Here is a 25,580-nt window from a genome sequence, read left to right as displayed (position 1 = left end):
ATATATTTTCATATTGTATGAAATTCATATCACTATAATAATAATTTTTTCTATCTAGTTGGTCAAACTTGACTTTGACTAAAACTTATACGCAACATATTTTGGGACGGAGGTAGCACTGAAGTGAATTAAAAGCTCTATGAGATCTTTATTCAGTCATGCAAATCATAACCAGTCAGACTGTCAGTTCCCTAAACAGACATGAAACATTGGTTCTAACAAAAAACAATGCAGTAATATCCGCAGTTGACATGTACACTAGCAAAGCCAGCAAGCGGAAACCATCATCTTCAGTTGGGCAACAAAAACCACTAGCTCCTGATATGCCCTCATCATCTGCTCATAATATGTACCACTTTTGGGAGATGAATGTATAGATTGGGTCAGAACTAGGAGAGGAAACAATAGAGTACTTTTAAAATGGAAAGACTAAGCTACTATATGCAGTGCACTTTCAAGCAAAACAAACAATGTAAAATATGGTTGTTGCTGCAAAGAAACATTACAGGATAATCCATACACCCAAATACGCATACCAGCAAGAGGGGGAGTTATCAAGTTTACTGACAAAAGCATAATTTCACCAAACCAGCTAATAATAAATAGTGACATAATTCATCATAAGATCCATGACGCCTCCTAGTTGGTCATGAGTGGCCTCCTTCCCTTAAACAAATCAACCATGCTTCATCAATGCTCCGCATCACAGGAGCTCACGCTTTTCTGCAAACATAGTTTTGACCGTGTGATTCCAAGAAGGAAATGACATGAAACTATACAAAAATTGCCAATTAGGTAGGCATAAGCATAACTGGTTGTAACATTCGAATCTACACAGTACTAAAAGTTAGCTCGAGCACATATGTTAAAACGTAAAATCAAATATAACTATTGACCAAATTAATCATTCAACATTTTGTTTGTTCCACTGACCAATATATAATTTCTTAAGAGTTATTCTCAAACACAAGAGAAGTAGATATAAGTATACCTGGCGGGTTGTGGAAACTCATGTACGGAAACAAAGCACGGAAATTCTCTGCCTTCCATATCTTCTTCCACTGTAGTGACTTTAGATTAATCTCGTAGATGCCAAGGTCCAATGAGTACACGAAAATGATGTCAGTACCCTCCACAGATCCAATGAGTCTAAGACTTTGCTTGGGGTTCTGAATGGGGAGAAGTTCCTTAAGATTGATGGCTACACGCTGAGTCCATGCTGGGACTCCGTCGGAAGCCATCTGCCTTGACCACAAGTTGAGGGTTAACCCGTCCACGCGTGCGAACCCCAAACTGCCATCGTCCGTCCCCATGAGGATATATAGTGGCACGAGCGATGTCAGCCTCCACCAGCGGCGCATCAATCAGTGACAAGCATTTGGGGCCCAAGTTGTATTTGAGAATAGATACGCTATCATCATCAAGATAAGCAAGCATGAAGTGAAGTGCGTCTTCTATGAGGACAGGTGGCATTGGCTCAATGTCTGCATCATCCGCAAGATCAAGAGTCAAGACCATAGCTCATAATATTCCAGTCGTGAGTAAGATTGCGATCAGGGTCGCTCTGCTCTCCCGTCTCCAGAGAGGACACGCACTCGTATGCAGCACAACAACAAACCTCCTCGTCCAGGGTGATGGAGACGACCCGGAAGGGCCGGTCATGGCAGGCGCGGTGATCACAACCGCTTACGGCGCAGAGCACCGCGACCCGTGGCCTAGGGAACTCTTGGGGGGCGGACAGCTTGTTCCAGTTCCCAGTCATGGGATCCCAAACAACTAGTGCGGTGGGTGTCCAGTGGATGTCAGAAAGGAGAACACGGCCATGGCGGCAGTCCCACGCATCGTAATCCAAGCAGCAGGCCCCCCAATTCTTCATGTCGCGGGCTCGTGTGCCGAACTTGGTGGTGGAGACGAAGCGTTCCGTGAGGCTGGAGCCCGGGATCGAGGTATACAGGAAGCCGAGCATGGGAGGAGCTCCATGGAAGTCGCGGTAGCGAGTGCGGAAGGCAGGGCCGGTGAGCAGGCCGAGCCAGTGCTTACTGGCGAGGGAGGCGCGTACGAGCCACTCGGGCTCGTCCGGCGGGAGGCGGAGAAAGATCTCCTCGATAAGCTCGGAGTGGCCAGTATTTTTATTTATTTTTAGATCGGAGTGGCCAGTATATGGTTGTGTACGTGGGCGTGCGGAGCGACCGACAGGTGGGACCGGAGAGGCAGTGATCTTGGGCAAAGCGGTTTCTTAGGGCATCTCCAACTGTTCGACACCTGGCGATCGAGCTGTCCGCCCAGACGCAAACACGGCCTAAATTTGCGTCTCGAGCGCGTCTGCGCGGATGCTACACGGTTGCGTCGCGTGACCGCGTCCTGCCACCACTGGCTCGCCTGATAGCGGGCGCGAGGCATGTTTTAGCCGCATCGCTTCGGCGGCCCTCGCTTCGACGGTCTTTGCTTCCGCATCTGTGCCGCCATCAATGGCGCTGCCTCGTCTTCTGCAGGCGCTCCAAGCCTGGCAGACAATGGCTGCTCTTCTGCTCTTCTGCGCTGCCATCAATATCATCGTGTGACGCGCGTGCTCGACCTTTAGAAGGCAACCGACAACGTCCCTGCCACCGCCGCACCCCACCTCCACTGCCACAACCACCACCGCGCGTTGCTGCGTCACCATGGGGAAGAAGAAGAACGACTCCAAGGAGTCTGACAATGGCATGAAGAAGGAGGGTTGGCCAAAAACGGTGCCACTCGCCGTCGACATGGCGCGCCTGATGCACGACAACTGGATGCCATGCGGGAACTGGAGGGATGTGCACCTGCCTGACGGTGGCTGGCGGCTCAGCCACTGCCGGGTGCCTGTCCCGACCATGCATCCGTGCGAGCCGGAGTGGACCATGGAGATCCAGCGCGGGCGGCAGTACTTGTCGCCGCAACTGTGTGCTGACCCCACCTTCGTTGACGACTCTGATCGATGGCTCAACTACCGTCCTCCGCTGCCAAGGACGCTACATACGAGTGCGTGTAGGCTAGGGTAGTTGGCGCTATATGGACCTTTTTTTTCTTCCGTTTATTTCATATGTAAATTATGTTTTTCAATTGAATGAAACATTAAAAAATTTATTGCATCGGGCCGCTGGGGACACCCTAGACGCAAACGGCCACGTGGTCATTTCAACCATTCGGACCAATGCAAACGGACGCAGGCGATCAGTTTTGACGACCGATTTGCGTCGGCCAGCTGGAGATGCCCTTATGCTGACAAGAATCACATCACCGCTGCACTCTGTTCTAACTAATGTGTCCACTTCTAAAAAAAAACTAATATGCCAGCTTCAGCCTGTAAAATCTCTAAGACAATGAGAGAGAACTTTGTTATGAATCTGAAAGTTTGTGAGATAAATGTATTAACATAAACCTCGCAGTACGATCCTTCTTTTTCCCTCTCAGTCTCCTTTGTCAGATGTGTAGGTGACAAGAACTACCTACCCGCAAAAGAAACTACAGTTTAATCTGTAGTATTAATATAATTTCCTTCCATCTGATGGTTCCCCTTACAAGGTTAATTAAGTTTCCAGGTTCACCAATGTCTACTACAGTAACATCATTTCTCGCTCAAACCAAGGAAGCAAAATACATGTGGCACTAGTTCAGTTCACAAGGTTAATCCACAACATTTGGCACACCGAAGCCATCACAATCTCTTGGAGTCATTTCAACCTCCTCTCAGATGAGAATTCAGAGAATAGATCAGACTTGCAAGAGCCCACTCGACAGTCATTTACAGATTGGGAAGGGTTAACTAAGCCACTGTGTATGCAGATGCATTCTGAAGCAAACTCACTAGCAGAAAACTTACTGACAAGAGCCAACAGTCGCATGAGAAACAGAGCACCACCTAAACGCCCATGTTGCCTCCTATTGGCCTAGAATAGTAGAGTGACATCCTATTCTCCTGCCATAACAAGCAATGCTCCAGCAATGTGAAATTATAACATACAAATTGACATCCAGCTGCAAAGAAACAAGTTACCCACATTCAGCATTTTGCCGACGGCCAACCGCAAACACACGACAAAGGGCTAATTTGTGGGACCCATCCGCATCCTCTGCCGAGACCCTGGACAGTGACTCTTGGCAAACACTTGCACAGTTTGCTGATGGCCACATATAAACACACAGAAAAGGACTAACCAACGTGCCTGGAAAGTGTCTTCCCACATGTATAAACTACATTACCACTTAACTGAATCTTCAGATGAGAGAAACAAAGTTATTCGAATTGGGGATCCGGAGTGTGTACATACACTGCTGCAAACCTTCTGTAACTTGAGACTTCAGGTTGCAGCCATCACCATTAGGATCGAGGAGACAGCTGGATGGCCTGATCGTATGGTCAATGCATTGCAACGGTGAGAGAAACCTCCTCATCTCCTGAACTATTTCCCTCTTGACATGGCAGCATTTATTCTTACGGACTTCTCGATATTTCAGACACGTAGGTACAAACATAAGCATTAGTTTTTTCTTCATCTACCTACGTTGCAACTTGGAATGACCTGCCAAAGCTTGACTAAGTGATGAGAGTTTCAGTACCCTGTTAACTGAAGTATTCCAATATATATGCTTCCGTTAGTGCAGACCTATATACAGTAGCTCTTGAGACTAATACATTTGCTTCTGTAATTTGTGATATCCCAGGTTGCTTCCTTTAAGTGGTTCACTTTGGGCCCAATATATAGTGCAGTAACATTGCTCGCTCAAACCAAGGAAACAAAATACTGCAGTAACAACATGAGATGGCTCCTCGTCGCCGTAGCAACACGGGCTTCTTCGGCGTTCGCCTGCGGCCTGCGGGACATTTCGCGGCTGAAATCACCGCCGGTGGTACGCGTGTGTGGCTCGGCACCTTCTACACGAAGGAGGCTGCTGCCCGCGCATACGATGTTGCGGCTTGGAGGTTTGGCCGGCCGCGCCACGAAATGAACTTCCCGGAGGTCAGGTCTCTGACGGAAGCTCAGAGTCTCTCTACTGAGCCGCTACTTCGCTCACAGGGTGAAGCGCGTCGGTACAGGTCTGGCCAGCGGTGGATTAATACCACCGAGGCGGACGAGCAGTTCATGGCACAGTGGCGCAGAGACCATCCCGGAGCCGTCGAGGCAGAGCGCGCATTCTGGAAGGACAAGCAGGCGTACAGGAGAGAGAGGAGGGCGGGAAAGCGGCAGAGGAAGGCCGAGGTTGAAGCAGAGTACGCCAAAGGAGAGGCGTCGACATGGGGGGAGAATGATGAACGGTGGTCGTGGAACCTCACAACCACCGCTGTGAGGACACCCCCAGCGAGGATGAAGATTTCGACTTCTCTGATTAATATGTGTGTGTGTCGAGTCCGTGTGTCTAGCGGGTCATGCGTCGACCCAGTGTTAAGTGCTTTGTTCGTGTGTGGGTGTAGTTCTTTAAATGTTTTGGTTTGTGTGTGGGTCTAGTTCTTTAAGTGTTTTGCTTCCTGTGTGTGGGTGTAGTTCTTTAAGTGTTTCGGTTCGTGTGTGGGTCTAGTTCTTTAAGCGCTTTGGTATGTGTGTGGGTCTAGTTATTTAAGTGTTTTGTATCGTGTGTGGGTCTTAAGTTCTTAAATGTATCACTTTTGTGCATGCCATGTCTACACACACAAGTTTTGGGGCCATTCACCCCCTCCGAGGCTCGATTTCTGGCGAAACCCTAGTTCTGTTGACCGCGCGGTCTACCCCTTTAACTGCATCCCATCGGGGGTCTCCCGGTGGGCATATGCCTCCATTTGAGTTTGGTTAGGTCATAGGTACATGTGGTAACAAGGATTGTCCCATATGATCTCAAGGTTTTCTCCGGTTCACCTCCGAGCGAGTTCCCCCAATACATCCAGAATCTGCCTAAGTGTAGAACCCCATGTCCGAGAAGCCGGACACACCTGGGGGTAGCATTGGATATAAAACCATCTCAAATCACTCTCCGATCCTCGATTTTTGAGAAAACCCTAGACCGGGGTCCCGGCGGGGGATCTATACCGCCCTTATACATATATATAGGTTTGCCGCAAAGGGGTTCGCCAAAATAGGAGTGATATGGAGGCATAATTATCTCTTTGATGCAAAAAAAATGATTGGGATTAATAATTATATGGGTAATAATTATCTCTTTGATGCAAAAAATGATTGGGATTAATAATTATATGGGTAATAATTATCTCTTTGATGCAAAAAATGAAAAAACAAAAAATGTGCATATTAGTCTGTGCCGACGGCCTCAGTTGTGCCGTGGGTCACCGTCGGCACAGCGTAAGAGGGACCCAGCAGTCAGTCCCTGTGCCGACGGCCACCTTTGCGCCGAGGGCTACCGTCGGCACAGTGCAGACGGCGCCGTGACAGGTTAACGGCTGGGCCCGCCTGTCAGCGCGTGTACCGACGGCCGTGTCTGTGCCGACGGTGACCTTCGGGCGCCAGCTTCCTGTGCCGACGGTCCATTTTGCGCCGACGGCGGCTGTCGGTGTAGCCCTTCGTGTGCCGACGGTGACTATGCGCCGATGGTCAGCTCCGTCGCTGGTCGACGAGCGCTTCTGTGCCGACGGCCCCGACATTTGGCCGTCGGCACATGGGCTGGCCGTCGGCCCACGGCGTCTCTCCCGTAGTGACTACTAGCTCAATTCACAACATTTGAATGTGGTACTAGTTCAGTTCACGATGTTATTTCCCAACATTTGACATGCAGAAGGCATCGTCATCTTTTTGGGCAAGAAAAGATTTGTCAAAGCCCAACACTCGACATCATCTGCTGATCATTTCAACCTCCTCTCAAAAGACGTTTCTGTCACCGTGTTTTCTTGGGTGCTGGTCTCAAAAGAGCGACGAGAGACCTGCACGCTCCACCATCATCCTTCAAAATTCAGACACGTAACACCTTCACAATTCGTCCACCCGATTTACAACTGGAAATGATTCCCGAAAGCATTGTTTCCAGATTTCAGCAGTATCACAATGTTGACTGAAGTAGTAAAGTATGTATCCTCATTTCTGTTACTACAAAACCCGATCGAGTGCAGTGGCTCTGCACAAATACAGTCGCATCTGTTAATTGTGATCCCAAGTTTGTTTTGCCCATCGAGGATAAATAAGGTTCATTAGCTATCGGTCATTTCGAAGAGAGCCATACTATTATGTCCACTGTTGGCCAAAAATACGCAACATATAACAAAGAAATACCCAACAGTTTTGGGCAGCTACTGAAGCAACTAAGAATTCTATAAGATCGTTATGCAGATCATATCATGTGAGACTGTCCACTCCCTAACTCATGGCTCCAAATTTCAGCAACATTACTTGGTACCAAAAATGACAATGATATCATCATTTGGCATGTACACTAATTAAATTCAGAAGATCAATTCATATCCGTAAGCCAACTAGCAGAAACAATCATCATCGCTTGGGCAACAGAAACCACTAGAACTGGGCATGCCCTCATCATCGGTTCATGATCTATACCTTTTTTGGGGATGAATGTAGATATTGGATGAAAAATAGGATAACAAATAACATACGGAGTATAAATTTTAAAATGGAAAGACTAAGGTACTATCTCCAGTGCACTTTCAGGCAAACTAAATCATTGTTGCTTCTGCAATAAACTGGTGCCCCATTACTAGATAATCCATTCACCCACTTACACATGGCAACAGCAAGAGGAATTTATCAAGCTTACTCACAAGATCCAACAATAGTATGAGTGAACATGCATCAATTCACAAAACAAACTAGTAAATATTGACAGAAGTCATTTTAATATTTATGTCGCCTCCAAATTGGTCATGTTTCTTGTTGATGACAGTGGACTTCTACCTTTCAGAAAGTTCAACCATGCAGTGTTAATGCACCGCAACAGAGGGGCTCACCCTTTCTGGTTTCTGCAAACATAGATTTGTCGGTGTGAATACAATAAGGAGATGACATGATGCTATATAAATTTTCTGCTTAGAAAGGCATATGCATTATTAATTATATCCTTTTAGCGTAAATAACACTCCAAGATTTCTCAGGAACATTTATTATACAAAACTGAAACATCAAATCAAATATAACTATTGACCTAATTCAACATTCAATATCTTGTTTGTTCCACCTACAAATAAAAGGGTTGCAGCCAAATAATAAATAGATTAACCTCAGGGATTGTTGAAACTCATGTAGGGAAATAATGCACGGAAATTTTCTCTCTTCCATAGCATCTTCCACTGTAGTGACTTGATATTAATCTCGTAGATGCCAACGTCCATGGTCACGAAAATGATATCGTGGCACTCCACAGATCCAATCAGTCGAATTCTTTTCTTTGGATTTTGAATAGGGAGAAGTTCCTTGAGATCAATGACTCTACGCTGACTCCAAGCTGCAGCCCCGCTGGAACCCATTTGCCTTGACCACAAGTTGAGGATTAACCGGTCCACATATGCAAACCCCAGATTGCCATCCTCCATCGCCATGAGGATAGCATCACAAGCTAGGCCAGCCTCCACTGGTGGCGCAACGACGAGTGATAGACAGTTAAAGGCCAAGTCATATTTGAGAATAACTATTTCATCGACATCATCGTCGTCATCACCATCGTCATCGTCATCATCTTCATCGTAATCATATGTAAGCATGAAATAAAATGCATCTTGGATGAAGACGGAGGGCTTGTCGACAATGGATGCATCATCGGCCTCAAGATCAAGAGTAGAACAGTCCTGGCTCCACTCACCCATCTCCGGCAAGGACACGTGCGCGTAGGCAACACAACCACCATCACCATAGCCCAGGCTAACGAACACCACCCGGAAGGGGCCCTCGTGGCATGCGCGGTGGTCGCAGCCGCTGACCGCGCAGGCCACCGCGGCCCTTTGGCTATGGTAATCCACCGGGGCGCGGATCAACGTCCGGCACCCTGTCATGGGGTTCCAGACGGTGAGCTGCATAGGTACCATATCCATGTCGCAGAAAAGAACTCGGCCATGGCGGCAGTCCCATGTAGAGTACTTCGAGACCGCGTCCTCCCGTTCGTCGGGAATGCGCGTGTTGAATTTAGTGGTTGGGACGAAGTGCGGGATGTTGTTTTTCTTCTTTGGGGCGTGGTCCGGGGGCCAGCTATAAAGGAAGCCCAGCATGGGTGGAGATCCATGGAAGTCGTGGTAGCGGCCGCGGAAGCGATGGCCGGTGAGGAGGCCGAGCCAGTGCTTGTTGGCGAGGGAGGCGCGCACTAGAAACTCGGGCTCGTCGGCCGGGAGGCGGATGAAGATATCCTCGATAAGCTCTTCCGGCAGCGCCGGATTTTGTGGCGGCGGCGGCGGCGGCATGATCGGTGGAGGCGAGGGTTTTAGATGGGGAATTCTTGAGGCTGGACGGGGAGGAAAGTAACGATGTTGGTCAGTGTCTTGTGTTACTCTGACGGTTCGGTTCGACCAACTCCGCTTGGGAATAGAGTGCGACCCAGAAGAACTTGTGCTCTTCAACCCACGGTACGACCCAAGAACAGAGCAGCTCGACAGACCTAAACACAAGCCGATTCCATGGAAGAAAACTAAGAGCATGCGGGCTTCGCCTGCGATCGCGGCAGCGGGCATTAGCTGCTGAACGTTTGAACATCAGCTGCTGATCAGTTCACAAGGTTAAACCAACACTTGGCATCAGCTGCTGATCATTTGAACATCCTCCCAGTCTCAGAGTGTAACTGTCGACTTCTTGAAAAAACTGAGAACGGTACTGCATGCAGATCATTTTGGAGCCAATTAACTAGGCAGCAAAGGAAAAAAAATTGGAGTTCGTTTCAACGTCAGCCTTGCGTGCACACGGACAGCACCAGAAAATCACCAAATTTGTACTGACAAGCACCACCAGAGCTCTTGTTGATCAATGCGTTGCAGGGGCTGAGAGAAACCGCCCCATCTCTAGTTCCCTCTTGACATGGATTGGCTGTGTTAAATCTTCCGTTCAGCTGTCAACAGAAAGTAAAAAAATCATACGTATATATAGCACCATAAGAAGATAATGAGAAAGAAGAGATACATTCAACATCTCGGGAAAAACATTGCCAGCTTGTATACCTAAAACCAAAAGTAGTATTTCAATGACTAAAGTACCCCTTATAAGCTGACCATCAGGCCAGCCAAAGCACTATTGGAGATAAAAAAAAAGATAATCACTCGAAACACCAAGTTATCTTTACTATTAAAGTGAAACCTGCGTATGCCTGGTGTCACACATCAACCAAATTACAAATTATGCCACCTCTAAGTGAAAAAACGTTTCAATCTATTTCTCCCTCATTCTGTTTCCCGAGCTTCAGATCCAATCGACCACTCCCGCCGGGCATCATGTCGCCACTCCCGCCGCCGTCTGTGTTCTCTCCTCCGGTCAGCTCCCCGACGCAGCACCACCCTTACCTTGCCGCAGCCACCCATGCGATGCCCCAGCCCCGCACGCGCATCGACCCCACCACCAGAACCCATGTGCCACAACGCCAAACTCCACATAACCGGCTTCCATCCGCCTCGGGCCGAAGCACGTGCCCCGCGCTCTTCTCGAGCAGCAGCGGTGGCCATCCCCGAGCTCCTCCTTGAGCAGCAGCAGCAGCGCCCACGCCTCCATCCCCGACCATAGGTGCGACTTTGGCATGGTATCTCCAACTCACAGCAGCCGGGATTCGCCAACAGTCCAACTCCTAGCCATGGACCTTCTCCTCACCCCGATTCTACTGAGCCTCATCAATGAGTGCCTAATTGATCAGGCCGTCGCGATCATCTGCAGATATGCTTGATTCCTTTCACTGATTGTTGCACGAATTCTTGATCACCATTGATGTTTTACAATCGAGATTGTTTCTATACGGGAGCAGTTTCTGAATATTGTTCTGGATTTCAGGTTACCATGCAGACGAAGAGGGTTCACTTCTGGTTTGACTAGATAGATTTAAAAATGTCCTGAGCGGAGACGTACTGGCGCAGGATTTTTAGTTCAGGTGTTAGGAAAGGTTAACAATTCTGACATTTTTCCTTGATAGATACTCCCTCCGTTTCAAATTAATTGACTCAGATTTTGCTTTGATACAAGCCAAAGCTGAGTCAATTAATTTGGAACGGAGGTAGTACTTGATAGCCATTTACAACCAGGGTCCATTTGTACCCTGTTTAGAAAAGCAGATAATTGTTTGATTATTCAAAAATTAGTATATCCATGTGTGTTAGTGGTTCTTGCACTAAAATTTAAGTTTGTGACCTTCCTGTCTCACACCTGTATGTGTCACCTATTTTTATGTTGCTACCCAGTTGCCCGGGTGATTTCTTTATTGTTTAGGTATTTTTCGCTAGATATGAGCGTTATGGTAGCACTTCTTAATATTATGAATTATTTTATTTGCAAAACCTACTTGAGTTTCCTCAATCTCTAAGTAACTTGATAATTTCTATGTTCTGAAATTATGTAATGAGTTTTCAATTTTCCATTTAGTCAACTTTTGCTAACAGAGGGGCTGAAATTCCAGAATACTGATTGCAACAAATTGCAAATGTTGCTTGATCCTCCTTTGCCAGATTTAAGTCGAAGTCGCTGGTTTTTGTATGTCATTGAAGTATTGGCAATGCGTGAGATATATATGTAGATTCTAAGCATTCTCCATCAGTAGCCTTAAACCAATTAGGTGAGAAGTTCGGAAATAGATGCAAGTAAACCATGTTATTTTCATGAAAATAAGTGGGCATGCCACAAGTATGATGTCGCCGGCCATTGAGTCGCTGCCAAGGCAGCCCCACTCGCGAAAACCGTCGTGGCGCTTGGCGTCAGTGCGTCCGAATCACGGCCTTTGCGAAGGGGCTGGCACGGGGTTGCCGGCGCTTCTATTGGGCTCGAAACCGCGCCGGCGCTTTTCGGGGCGCACCGGCGTGAACCCAAAAACAGCGCCGATCCCCAAATAGTTATCGAGGCTGCCGGTGGAGATACTCTAATACCCAGAAAAGACAGCATTCATAACATACGGGCTGCAAATAGGAGAATTGTCCTCACCTATGCTCGAAGATAATCTCAGGGTGACTCTGATGGATTTGCTTGTCTTCCCAAACTTGCCAGACTATGCATACAAAAATAGGGAACCGATTAGTGAATCAATCTTTTAGATGCAGATGCAACAATTCACTGCACTTGCTCCTAGATTTCAGTGTCTTTATTCAAAATATTATCTACAGCTGATCCTGCCATTACGATTTACAAGAAAGATTGAAAAATACCAAGTTTTGAATGAAGTTAGTTAACCACAAATAGCTCTTTGCTATCTCCATTGGTCAAGAATTCAATTGGATGATTGAGAATTCACCATCTTCCTGCAATCTGATGCTCCTGTTCCTACTCACTGCTCCTGTATGTTTAGATCGGGAGGATTTAAAATAAAATATCAGCAAGTTTTCAAATTATTCCATGATGAATTCTTTACCAGTATTGAATTCTTATGTCAACGTGCATGAACTGAACTGCAAGCTGGCTTTGCCTTTTAGCAAGTTGACAGCCGTTGACAATTCTTTTTTATTTTCCTCGTTGAAAAGGCACAGTTAATTTGAATTTCCGTGAAATAATATATCCATGTTTTGTATTGGTCTATGTCCAAGTCATTGAATTTAAAAATCCATGAGACAAACGAACTGTCCTAAAAAGAATAATTGTTTGAGACAAAGTTAATTATAATGATATAAAAGGAAAACTATAATGATCACAAACAACATCAATCTGGTTTGTGTTTGCAAAACTGAATGAACTTTTGATAAGTTTTTATTGGGACACTGTAGCAACACAAAGAGGTGCAAGTGCTCATAAAATTATATTTAACATGTGATGAGACAAGTATGGAGACAACCATATTGAGACGTCTATGATTCAACTGGTACCCTCACACATGACATCACAATACAGTGACATCACCGAGTCAGAGCATAACTGACCGACTCTAGTATTAATAATATGTTTGGTAACTGGTTAAATGGAGTTAGCAAATGTGATAAAGCTCGCATACGTATTGGTATTGCAGCTTTATGTTGGTCCATTTGGACAAGTCGAAATGACATGATCTTTAATAAACAAAAATATACTAATTTCTTGCAGGTTATTCGGCGAGCTGCGCACTGGATTCACGTATGGGCGTTCCTTCTGCCGGAGGAGCAGCGGGAGCACATGGCTTCTGGATGCAACCGGCTGTTGACGGTTGCTCAGGACTGCTTTTTCCGGGCTACTGGATGGCGACACATTAACAGATTATCAAATGGATAGTTTCTTTATGTGTCTCATTTTCTTATGGTTGATCCATGTATCGACGTTGGCCGATCCATGATTGTAATCGTTTAAATTACCGCATACTTTGAACTTGATTTAATAAAGAAAGCTGTGTGCATCAATTGATGCAGAGGCTGGGGCTATGCTCCCATTTCGAAAAAAAAACATTGTAGATAAGATGCACATGAAGATATTACTTGAAGCCATCTCATGGATACGAGGAGATAAATTGTTGGGTTGTTTCTTTTATGCATATGATATTTAATTATAGATTTTTATTTTATTGTGGTACATTTTGGGCAAAGTATAATTTTTTAAATATTATATGGTTGCCTTTCTATACACTTAATTCATACGTTTACATGTACAAATTTTCTTTTTGAGCTGGCCGTGGCGAAGCACGGGCATTCAACTAGTAAATATATAAGATATAAGATATCTTTTATGATTTTTTATGTTGTTATAGTGAATTTAAGGGCAAATACCAACTTCTATGGCCACGACCCAAATCTAGACACGTTGGGCGCAGCGCGCGACCCAAATGGACACGCGGACGCGGGACTCTGTTCGCGTGTCCGCGCGGCAACCCAAATGGCTCAAAACAGACGGCCCAACGCGTCCATTTGGATCACCGCGTTGGAGATGCCCTAATTAACCTCAGTAGGGGTCGGCCAGACGATACTGGTTACGTTGTCGCCTCTGATCGAGGGGATGTGCGTGCTCCAATCCCATGCCGCCGCGGGTCGTGCCCCGAGCAGCGTGACTTCAGTTCTGCTGGCTATGTAAACGATACTCCAAAAAAAAAAACGAAACCCATGGACGCTAGCACCCAGGGTATATTCTTATAGAAGGAGCTCAATATGAGCCGCAAACCCGCGTCCGAGGAGATTCGAACCCGGGTTGCTGGGTAGCCACCGACTCAAGCTAACCATCTGACTCTCTTCAGAAGAATCGCGACATGCAACCGACAAAAATTACGCGAAGGTTTTCCTCGCTATTTCACTCTAGAACGAGAGTAAAACCGAAACTATTATATTTAGTCAATCTCTGTCTTGGACCATATGACCCCAGAGGAACTTTATTTCCGGGTAGCAGGTCCGTCTCTCTTGCCGCGCGCTAGAGCTTGCTCCGTCAGCAGCCAAGCTGCAAACAGAACGAGAGGAGCGTGCATGTGCCTACGTTTCCGTCAACACACCTGATTAGCCAAGTAGCCATTCAAGAAATAAGTAGTTTAGCCAAGTTGTGCCATTCTATGAAAATAATTAGCACTGTAAATCTGTAAAATAATTAGCCAAGTAGTACTGTAAATCTGTGGGTCAGGTCAAGCCAACTGTTGCTTTAGTTTTTTTTTTTGACAATTCAAAAGATATTCATTAATATCATTGAAATTTTACAGACAGTAATGTGCCAGGATGCACATTTTGATTTTGATTGCTGAAAACATCAATTATATACAGGGCAAAGATCTGAAGGATGTTTAGTACAATTAAAAAAAACAGGTTCCTATACTATGAGCACTAAAAGCTTCCTTTGCTAGTTTCTTTAAAGGTTGTAATAGCGCGTTGTTACAACATAATTAAAATGTCACGAACCTATAGCCTATTCTTTTTCATACACATGTGGCAGAGATATATATTGAACCGATGAAAAAAAGCCGTCACGCCCATGCGGCACGGATACTGAACTAATGAAGAATGGTATCTATTACTGAAACACCTTATTGGGATTATCCCGAGAGCAAGCTGCCAGTATGGCTCCAGAGATGTTGAACTGATGAGAGTGTTAGAATACATGTACGACTGAGATTAGACTAGGATTAGATCATCTTGTACTCCAAGTCTACCTCCCATTTGTACCTCTATATATACAACCAAAGGGTCATGGAAATACAACACCAATTCTTATGGTTGTACAATTTCTATAGAGAGATCTTTCATCTCTCTCACACCTCCCATTAAGTAGTATTGATCTCCATCTTGTAGCCTCTGCAAGTGGAATAAAATGAGTATATGAAACATAAGGTCAAAATATAAATTAAAGATCGAGGAATCGCAAATCTAATTTCAACTTCCATTTTCTAGCAAATGGTACAAGCCTCAAATGAAAAACTTTGAACATGCGTAATACATCTTGCAAAAAAAACTATATGCCTTTCTGCACTCAACCTGAGCGAAAAGTATTAGTGGATTTTTGCATAGAAACAACAAAAACATTATTTCATTTTTAAATAACTACTACAAACTACATGGATTTTACTGCTATAGAAAAGGGCTTGTTATTATTCAGTATACTAACAGCTTCTTGAATTCAAACATAGCGCAGAAGATTTCATTAGGAAGTTGGTTAGAATGCCCATTATTAATGAACATGACAGAAACCTAGTTGGTACATCATAGTATAGCAGAACAACGTGGTAAAGGGACAGATTGTAATCAACCAATTTAAACACCAAAATTTTACATGAATCCTAATTAATTTTGCTAGATCTGGCGGTTTCTATACCAAAAGGCATAAATCCAATTTTAAGAACATTAATGTTCCAACCAAATAGATGCCAAAAAGTAAATACCTTGATCACAGTAAGAATTTAGATGCTTAAACCAAAAATGTATGTTTATTCGACGTATGTCTGAGCAAAATATGACACTTTTATGAAAGCTACCAAACCACCACTTTTTGGAAGTCAATAAATTAATGTAACTAAAAGTGAAAATTTGACAATATTTTACGGTCCATACATACGAAGTATTTCACATAATTATCCAAGAGAATCAAAGATAGAGCAAAAACTTGAACATGTAATAGGGCCATACTGACATATGTTAGGTAGGGTGGCAGACCTTGGTGTCGATCATGACACCCCATGGTGTAGCTCTTGCTATCTTTAGCTGGTTAAATTTGCCGCCTGCTTCCAGTTTACGGTTCTGTGTAAGCATCATTAGAATTTGATTCCTTCCGTGCTTATCCGGAACGCCAAGATATATCCCTCGATCAAACCTCTCTAGAAGATTATGTAGTGGTAGCTAGTAAAAAGAAGATGAACAAGTTGACTACATTGGCAGCTAGTAAAAAAAAATGAACAAGTCAATTTAATTGTAAGCGTTTCATATGTAGATGATAACAGTGGAACCAAAAAATCTGAATGATCAGATGAAAGATATCATCATAGAATTTATCATTTGAAGGTTGAGCAAATATCTACGGATACCTGAATGAGATGGCTAAGCTAACTGCATGATCTCATGTGCAGGTCATCATGGATGGATAAAGAAACTGAGCGTTCAGGAGGTACCAGTTGGTCAACAAAAATGAACCCCAATTCATACACATTGTGCTCTTGGTCCTTGTTCTGCCAGATCCGTGAAACACACACAAGAACATTCCGTTGAGATCAAGGTGAGATATCTTTTACCGGAGTGGCATGCATTGCTACCTTCTTAAGTTTCCTGCAAGATAATTGTAGAAATCAGGTGTGAACAGATTCGAGTAAATGGACCACCGCAAGAATGATCAATCCAAACCAACGCATAGAGTTAACTTTACTGCCCGTGCATGCTGTGAGCTTGAATCAAGATCATAGCATCACCACCATCATGGTAGAGCCATCATTACCAAGCAAATGAAGCAAAAGCTAGTGTGGATAGTTCAGATAATTTTTTACCAAAATTTAAGACAAATCCATAGGGCAGTTGGAAAAGGGAATAAGAATATAAATTCTGAACATCTGGGAGAAATTCACTAGACTTTTAAATTTAAAGTAAACATACTATTGATAAGATTAACTTAAAATTTGTTAATAGATGGTAGGAGATAGATGACAAATAAATGTAAGAAAAAAAGTTCAGTGAACAGATTAAAATCATTCCTCATTACTGATTTTTGCAAAAATTGATCGGGTCTCAAATTATGTTATAATTTCAATTAAGCATTTACTGCTCCGGCAGGGAACTTTTCAATTAACAGTAGAAACTAAAGATGCACTCACAAACATTGACATTTTAAAATGTGTTTTCGGATAATAGGTTCATATGCACCCGTGACCTGGAGGTGGTGTTTTGGCTCATAGGTTCATATAAACATATTATGAAAAATGCGCAAACAATTTTTCTTACACATGTCAAAAAATCAGAAATAAAATTTCACATGTACACGTGGACATTCTATGTTCTCTCACAAGTTTTTGGGGAAATGGAAATTTTACATGGCCTATGTAAAAAGACAAAAAAAAAATTGTTCAGTGAATAGTCATATTGGAGCATCAAAATTGATCTTTTTTACACGGGACATAAAAAATGTTCTTTTCCCCCGGAAACTTGTGTGCGAACATAGAATATCTAGATGTACATGCGAAAATTTATTTTAATTTTTTTTGACATTTTGAAATGTTTTTTCACCTAATAGTTTCATATGCACCCGTGACCCGAATTGCATTTCCCATGATAGCACTGCAACACACCCAGAAATAGCAACCGCTTATCAAAGAGGCCTCATCTTATGTTGTTTATCAAAGAGGCATATCATATCTGGTTATTATTGCATCGGTAGTGTAGTTCAAATTTAAATACAAACTGAAAGTGACAAATAACAGTGATCATTGACATGAAACGAGTAGTCATCTCATTTTATTTGCTTTTGCATGAACTATGTTGTTTATTTGGTAAACTGCACTGATTGTGAACTATGTTATTTATTTAGATGCAGGATGTTTTAATTAGTTTGGTCGCAACATTATTGTTTTCCATGTTTATATGAGCCACTACAGGAAAAAATGAGGAAAAGGCCAGCCGCGGATAAAAATGCGTTAGGTCACTGCTGCCGACCCACTAGGGGGGTGACATGGCTAATTTACTATCGGCGCCCCTTTGACCCAAATAGAGCAAAACAGGCATATTTGATATCCAATATGGGTTGGACAGCTAGAGATACCATAAAGGAGGGCAGACACGAGCAAACCGTGAGATCGAGGAGTGGTGTGGCAGCAAGCCATCTTGCTCCTCTGTCTACTCACTGACATCGATGATGTACAAACAAATACAGTCTGGGCTTGCAAGAAAAATAACAGGATCACGATGCAAATTTGAGCAAAGATTTGGCAGACACCACTCTACTTCCATCAGATAACTATATAGCTCTCCATATTTGCATAAATTAAGAAGCAGCATAAGATGAAACTTAATTTTTCTGAAGCTAAAAGAATGGAAGCAGGTAGTGACCAATATTCAGTCCAACATATCACAACTCACATGAACATGCCACATTACTCCACAGTACTAGTAAGCAGCAGAAGCGGAGCTAAATCTTGACCTGGGACACCTGACCGGCTAAACACGCGAGTACTACGTACATACAACTGAATGGCTGCAACACACGGGTCCCTGCATGCACGGCCTCTAGTTCTGGGACACGGCGGCAAGCCACGCCGCTCCGCCGTGCGCCAGCGCCATGACCACCATCATTACCATGGCCAGCGGGGAGCGGGGGCCCGTCCCTGCAGTGGCGCATCCGATGCGGTAGCGGAAACCGTCCTCGAAGGTGGCGACGGCGAGGAAGGACGCGGCGGAGGAGAGGCCGATGGCGAGGAGGAGCATCCCGCGCAGCGCCGCCCTCTTCCACCCGGCGGCGACGGAGGCGATGCCCTTGGTGCCATCGGCGCCGGCCGCGGTGTTGTCCACCTGCATTATTACCCCGAGGAGGAGCATGCCGGCGGTGTAGGCGGCGGCCAAGAGGAGGCATTGAGTGATGCCGACGCGGGCGTATAGCTCCGTCTCGCAGGCGTTGGCCGGGTCCGGCGGGAGCGCGCGGAAGGAGGTGGAGTTGCCCATCAGGAAGACGAGGCACAGCAGCTTGAGCTGCTCCGACGCGACCGCCCTGAACATCGCCATGTCTCCCTGCAGACTGAGCAGCCATTTTACAATCTTAAGATAAGAAATTCATAACGAACTTGGTATGCTAATGCTTCGGTAGAGTAAATATATGCAAGAATGTAGCTACTACGGCTAATAAAGATCCTTGGCAGGACTTATAAATCAGCAGTCACACAAAACTGAAGTAAATATGAACAGTAGGAACCAGGAGCGAACTCAGCTCTATGGACCAATCCAAAATATTTTTTTACCAAGTTTAGCTGTTAAATATGAACAGTATATTGACTATTGAGTACGGATAAAAAAAAAGGTCTAGTAGAAGGGAAATGGCTGTACACAGAAGTGCAGAGGAGGTTATTGGACCAAGAAGCGATTTTTCTTTCGAATAAAAAAGATGATGCCTGCAGAATAGTAAAGGGATCTTTACAATCTCGTTTTTAATACAGAAAAATATAGAGATCTGTAGCATCCCAACATCTCGTCGATGATTAGAGAGTATGAAGGACCAGGGCTCTCAAGTGTCAAAGAGAAGCCGGAAAAACTTGGAAAAGAACAGGGGAAAATGAAAGAAAGTGGGCACATTTGAGTACACAAAGAAACACACTACAAGATCTGCCGTTTCATACAAATCACCCACAGATCGATGCATTCAAGAACAAACGAACCAAGAAGTAGAGCACAAAAAACTCCAGATACGGTAGAGGGCAATGCGATCTAATTTCACCTCGGCTCGATCTGCAGGTGCAAGAACTCTTCTGTTCTTGGGAAAGGAGAGGGAGGAGAGATTGCTGTGGTGACGTGTGGTTTGGAGATGGGAGGGAATACCACTTGAGTACGCGGCAGCAGCAGCAACTATAGAGGAGTGCGCTCTCTCTCTCTCTCTCGCTGTGTCATTTATTACTATCCCTTTTGCTCCTTGAGATACTACATTTTGCAATGCCATGTGGAACTCATCAGATTCGTATTTGTGTGTAAAACAGCACCGCATTACGGATATCTACCTTTAGTTAAATCTCATATAATCTCTCGTATACTAGCCAAGATTGACATTTCAGGGGTGAGAAGCCTGTCAGCGCACCAAGCATCACATCTCTTCTACAACCCCACATCTACACATGAACCGTTGTGGCAATCATAGCCAGCCTCCCCTATCGCCCTAGGGCTGACGTCTCAAGCATCCTGACGATGAGCGGCGTGCCTTTCCTTTTCGTGCTTTGATGTGTGGCATGAATGCCCATGCCTGTTTTCACATTTCTGAGTTTTCTAGATAACTCTGTAGCTGCCTTTCATGGAGCTTGCACTTTGAAACCTTGTTACTCTGCCTCTGGCTTCATGCACAGGGTGCCCCCCATTAATTAAAAAAATGTTTAGTATTGATTCTATTGTAATTGTAGGATTTAAGTTTAGAATTAAATCTATTTCAAATTATAGAACTGGCAAACTTTATCACAATTGGGGGCACGCATAATTTTTTTTACAAGTGTATCCATCCTTCAGCTTTTTCCTGTGTCCCCCACTGCAAGTAGGAGTAACAACCAAGCTAATTCTGCGAGATGCCCACACCTCGCTTGCAACGAACGAGGACCAGTCCTAGTCTAGTAGTTTATCTTGCGGGAGCAGCAGTGGCTCCACCACAAGTGTTTCAATGCGCCGGGAGAATTTATAATTTGCCACACATTAGTTTAGATCTTTATAATCTGCCACACATTACATAGGCTTCTACTATTTGCCACACATTAGATTGTTTCCTTGCTAATTTGCCCTTTTTCTCCTTTTACAGATATATTCCATTTTTTAACTTCTAAATACAATATGAAATACGTACATTGGTACCGGTTGATCGAAAAAACAGAGTCGGGAAACAGAGGCTCCATAGATGCTGTGGCGGGGGCGCTGCCGCCTGACCACCGTGGACGGCGGGGGCGCTGCCGCCTGACCACCGTGGACGCAGCAGCAGCACCGCAGCCGCTGCGCGCCAGGGCTCCACCACGTCCTCCCGGCACAGGACGACAGCGACCAGAATAGCTGCAATGCCCGTCTCCAAGTACATGCCCGCCATGCCGATACTGAATGTGTTGGTGCTAACTTGAAGACGGAGTGACTTCAACTGAATATGCAGCAATGGGACTCCTTCAAGGCAGCTTGCTCTTGCTGCCTGTCCGCATTAGTGCTTCAAATAAATGAACAGATCATGAAATCGTAGGCAACTTCAGCTAGCAAGAAAGCAAAAGATACGTGTACAGTTCAGTTTGTATGAGGTGTTCAGTTCAGGTCCTACGAAAGTTCAGCTTGTCCTCGGCTGATGTCGGCAACATGATCAGGCCACGAATGCGTTGACATACCAGCTATCGGATCCAGGAGCTATATTCTACTCAAGATATAAAATTAATCTCTAAGATCATTACTGCATTACCAATTACCAGATCTTAGTGTCACCTTCTCGATTGTGGCTGCTGTTCATGGTCGCTGATCATGGCGGCATCCGTGGTAGTTCGGCGGGCGGCGGTGTTGCTTCTGCGTCCATGGTAGTCCGGCGGCTGGCTGCCGGCTGCGGCGACGCTGCTGCGTCCGTGGTGGTCCGGCGGCGGGCGGCGCTCTCGTCCTAGCTCCTCTGTTTTCCAGGAACCTCCGTTTCCCCTCCTTTGTTTTTCCCGATCAACCAGATCAAGATCGGTATCGTTTGGCCAAACTGTACCAACATACGTATCTCATATCGTATTTGGGAGTTAAAAAATAGAATATATCTGTAAAAGGAGAAAAATGGCAAATTAGCAAGGAAACAATCTAATGTGTGGCAAATAGTAGAAGCCTATGTAATGTGTGGCAGATTATAAAGATCTAAACTAATGTGTGGCAAATTATAAATTCTCCCGGCGAATGCGCCACACCACAAGTCAAAGCTGGAGATACGGTCATACGGAGACACTGGCAAAATGATCTCGCTCCATCAATAATACAGCAGCAACCATAGAAATGGTATGGAGTGCAACTGCAAGCAAAGAATATATTTTTCTTTCAGGAAAAGGTTTATTATGTGATGGACTATGATGTGTGTCACGTGCATGGCCTGGCCTGGCATAGTATACGCACCACGTACGGCACCAGCTACCTAGCAGCAGCACTTGCAAATAATCCAATTAAACTTGAAACGAAGGCTGCTGGTTTGTGGCATTCTTTTCCATATGTTAGAAATATTTATATTCCCGTTATATTGATGGAATCGCATTGAGTATCATTGTAGATTTTGTTCATTTATATATATACTAACTGAATGACCATGCGTCTCCACAGAGCAACAAAAATATTGCATATGCTTATCAAATAGATGTTCTAAGTCAGAAATATGTACCGGCACAGCGAGCGATTTCATCCGTTTACTTATACTAGTAAGTATGCACGTGCAACGCACGCTCTCTATCTTGACCCAAACCAGAATGCGGAAGAATTAAACAATCAAAGAACACACAACCTATACATGGCTGATGTAATAAGAACATTCAACAAACATACACCGTGTTTATATTTAGAACTATGTTTAAACCTTTCAGAATGGCAACGTAAACTCATGTGAATAGAATGTTCGTTGCAATGATAATTTCATAATCTCATATGAATAGTCTGCTCATTACAACAGTAATTTCAGATCATGTTTATGCATAAACCAAACTGTGAAATTATTATTGAAATAATCGTGCTTTGATTTAACAAATTGTTTCTTACAAGGATGGCCAGATCGTGAAAGCTTTCAATACTCAAATCTTGTATCTTCTCTCAAAAAACCGTGTCACTGGCCAAGAAACTTGCTCAATACTAACTATAGATGCTAATAAATATGAGTTTGTTAATAAATATACTCCCAACTGAATAACCAATAGTGCCGCTCCTAATATAGTGGCATAGGCAAAATCATTTACATGCAGTATGTTTCTAAATTATCTAAAAACCAAAATGAAAACAACTCAGCCTGTTATAAATATAAGTTTGTTTGTGGGTTATGGCGATGAAAGACCGTGTTGGCCCAAACAATTCATGGCAAAAATGGAGCCTTATTTATGAAGAGTGCTAAAGCCTAAAAATTGTCAATCAGACCACATAATAAAAGATAGTGGGAAAATAAATTGTGTACTTAAATCCAATATCATTTGCATCCTAAGAATTATTCAATACGGTGAAGTGCATTACCTTGTCTGAAAAGAACATAAGCTGCATAAACCGCAACTCTCCTCATGAAAGAAACCATCACGATTGATTTCCAAGTTGTCAGGTTCTTCTTTCTGGAAATGACATCAATAACTGGAAATGACATCAATCAAATAAAGGTTGATCACATTAGCAGATGCATGCTGCACTTCTGATCTATCAAGTATAAACAACATCATAGTTGATCACATTTGAGCAACCTAGAGGTTGGTGATCAGTTCGGGGAGCAGATCGTAGTGTGTCTTGCCAAGTGCCCAACCAAGACAATCCATGATTCATGAGGAAGATTGCCAGTGTAAAACATTATATAGATCAGAGACTTCATATATGCAAGAAGGCAATGCTATATATATGGTCAGGTATAAGTGTAAAATCGTAGGTAATAAGAACACCACAATGTTATATCTTTTGCACCAGTGACCGGGGTTAAGTCATTTGATTCCACACATGGGCTAAAACATATGAAAATCAGAAATTATTGACTTCTACTCTTGTAGTACAAAAGTTAAATAGCGCAAAGGAACAACTACTCTTGGGAGTACTTGTAGCTGATAGAAGATATCTTCTGAAGCGAATTAGCGTAAAAATTATCAAGCGACTGCACATAGAAGTAAATGCTAAAAGTCTTATGCATAGTATAACAGCTTCAGGTTGACTACATTGCATTTTAGTAAACAGAGAAGAAAAGCGGGTTAACCATGGTAGCAGATCTTAAATATAGTTAAACATTTCTATCCGAAAATTAGATCCAAACCCACTCTGATGTTCCATGTGGCTTGTACTGGATAATAATTCTATCAGTGTAACAACATATGTTGCAAAATAAACAAATCAAAACATGCAATCTAGTTAGGAAGTTCAAACTTCAAACCATACTAAAGGAAATGGGGCATCATCTTTTATTATTTTGAATGGAATCATCTGCTCTGGCATCACTTGACCATGACCAGTAAAATACCAGAATGATTATAATCAAATGTACTGGCAAGTGTATGCATGCTATGTGATATACTGAGTGGAAAATAATAGAGAAATACTCTAACTAAATTGGAGTTTATCTGACGCAATCACACTAACACCTACCGAAACGGAAGGAAATGGAGGACTGTGTGTTATGCAGACCTATGATACATATGTAACTGACTCTTACCACTGACCCCCTTCATTGTACAACGTTCAGATCATCCTCGATGCTTGAGTTCTTCAACATAGGTAACTGACTCTTTCCACTGATCCCCTACATTGGACATTGCACAAAAAAAATCGTCCTTTGTTATAGAAACAATATATATAGCTGGAATAGCATGGTTTCAGCAAAGTTGCATCAACAATATCAGTCAAATATGCATGCTGATACTTTAAATATGTCTGCTACATTGTTACTCTCTTTTGCCATCTACTAAGCCAAACACCCATTTCTGAGTTGATTTCTTGCGGCTCTTTTCAGGTTAAGTCCGAAGATCTAAAGTATAAAAAATGAGTCTGGACTGAAAGAAAATCAAATATAAGAGTAAAAAATTATATCATACACACGGAACCAGCACCATGTCCTTCTTACAGCGGTTTTAGCATACACATTGGGCTTGGTCTCTAACAGAAGCACACAAACTGATCAGGTCGCTACCAATTGAACAAAAGACATACTTGATTAGACAGCTTGCAGTTTTGGGGAAGAAAGCTACAAAACCAATCAAGCATTAGATTGTGTTGCAATGAACTGTAAGTAGCTATTCAGCACTTGTGCAGCGTGCATGAGTTTTAATCCGGCCCATGCACTAACAAGTTAGAAAAACAGACATTAACAGTAGAAGTTCTGAAAATGCAGACCATGCAAGCAAGAACATATACTTCTCTAGCTACAAATCCCATTAGGAAATCACAATGACTATGTTGAAACTTGTATGTAACTAACTAACTGTAGACCGAGATGGGCTAGAATAGCCAGAAGGAGAACTAAGATAAGCATAAGACCTTGTTTCTTGAAAATGACACTTGATACTACTATGAGAGAGGATCAGATTATTTAATTATTGAAGCTTGCCCAGATCCACACCATTCCTTCTTTCACGAATCTTTGTTGATGGCACTTTCTTGCATTTACTGTCAGCTGAATACCCCAACCCGTACGGGCAAACCTATCTGGAGGCGTGGGTGACGCCGAGATGGGCTGCAGCGCGGAGAGAGGGGAGTGGCATGGGGGTACGGCGGCGATGTTTGG

General features: G+C 43.8%; 2 protein-coding genes and 1 pseudogene across 2 annotated transcripts; all 3 read right to left on the bottom strand.

Moving 5' to 3' along the window:
* Positions 1–506: 506 nt before the first annotated feature.
* On the bottom strand, positions 507–1,485 carry LOC127348120 (uncharacterized; annotated as a pseudogene).
* Positions 1,486–8,173: 6,688 nt separating this feature from the next.
* LOC127346555 (uncharacterized) lies at positions 8,174–9,343 on the bottom strand. Its single transcript, XM_051372843.1, has one exon. It carries the CDS (start codon positions 9,341–9,343, stop codon positions 8,174–8,176), a length of 1,170 nt encoding a protein of 389 aa, XP_051228803.1.
* A 9,185-nt stretch (positions 9,344–18,528) lies between these two features.
* Positions 18,529–20,165, bottom strand: LOC127348119 (uncharacterized). The gene is made up of 2 exons (XM_051374214.1): positions 19,887–20,165; positions 18,529–19,186 (listed from the first exon to the last, which is right to left on the bottom strand). Exons 1-2 carry the CDS (start codon positions 20,148–20,150, stop codon positions 18,689–18,691), a joined length of 762 nt encoding a protein of 253 aa, XP_051230174.1. The 5' UTR covers positions 20,151–20,165; the 3' UTR covers positions 18,529–18,688.
* Positions 20,166–25,580: the final 5,415 nt, after the last annotated feature.

The sequence above is a fragment of the Lolium perenne genome, chromosome 4 (genome assembly GCF_019359855.2).
Source record: "Lolium perenne isolate Kyuss_39 chromosome 4, Kyuss_2.0, whole genome shotgun sequence".
In the NCBI taxonomy this organism is placed as follows: Eukaryota; Viridiplantae; Streptophyta; class Magnoliopsida; order Poales; family Poaceae; genus Lolium; species Lolium perenne.
Note: the sequence above shows the minus strand (reverse complement) of the source record. Positions and strands in the feature narration are given on the sequence as shown.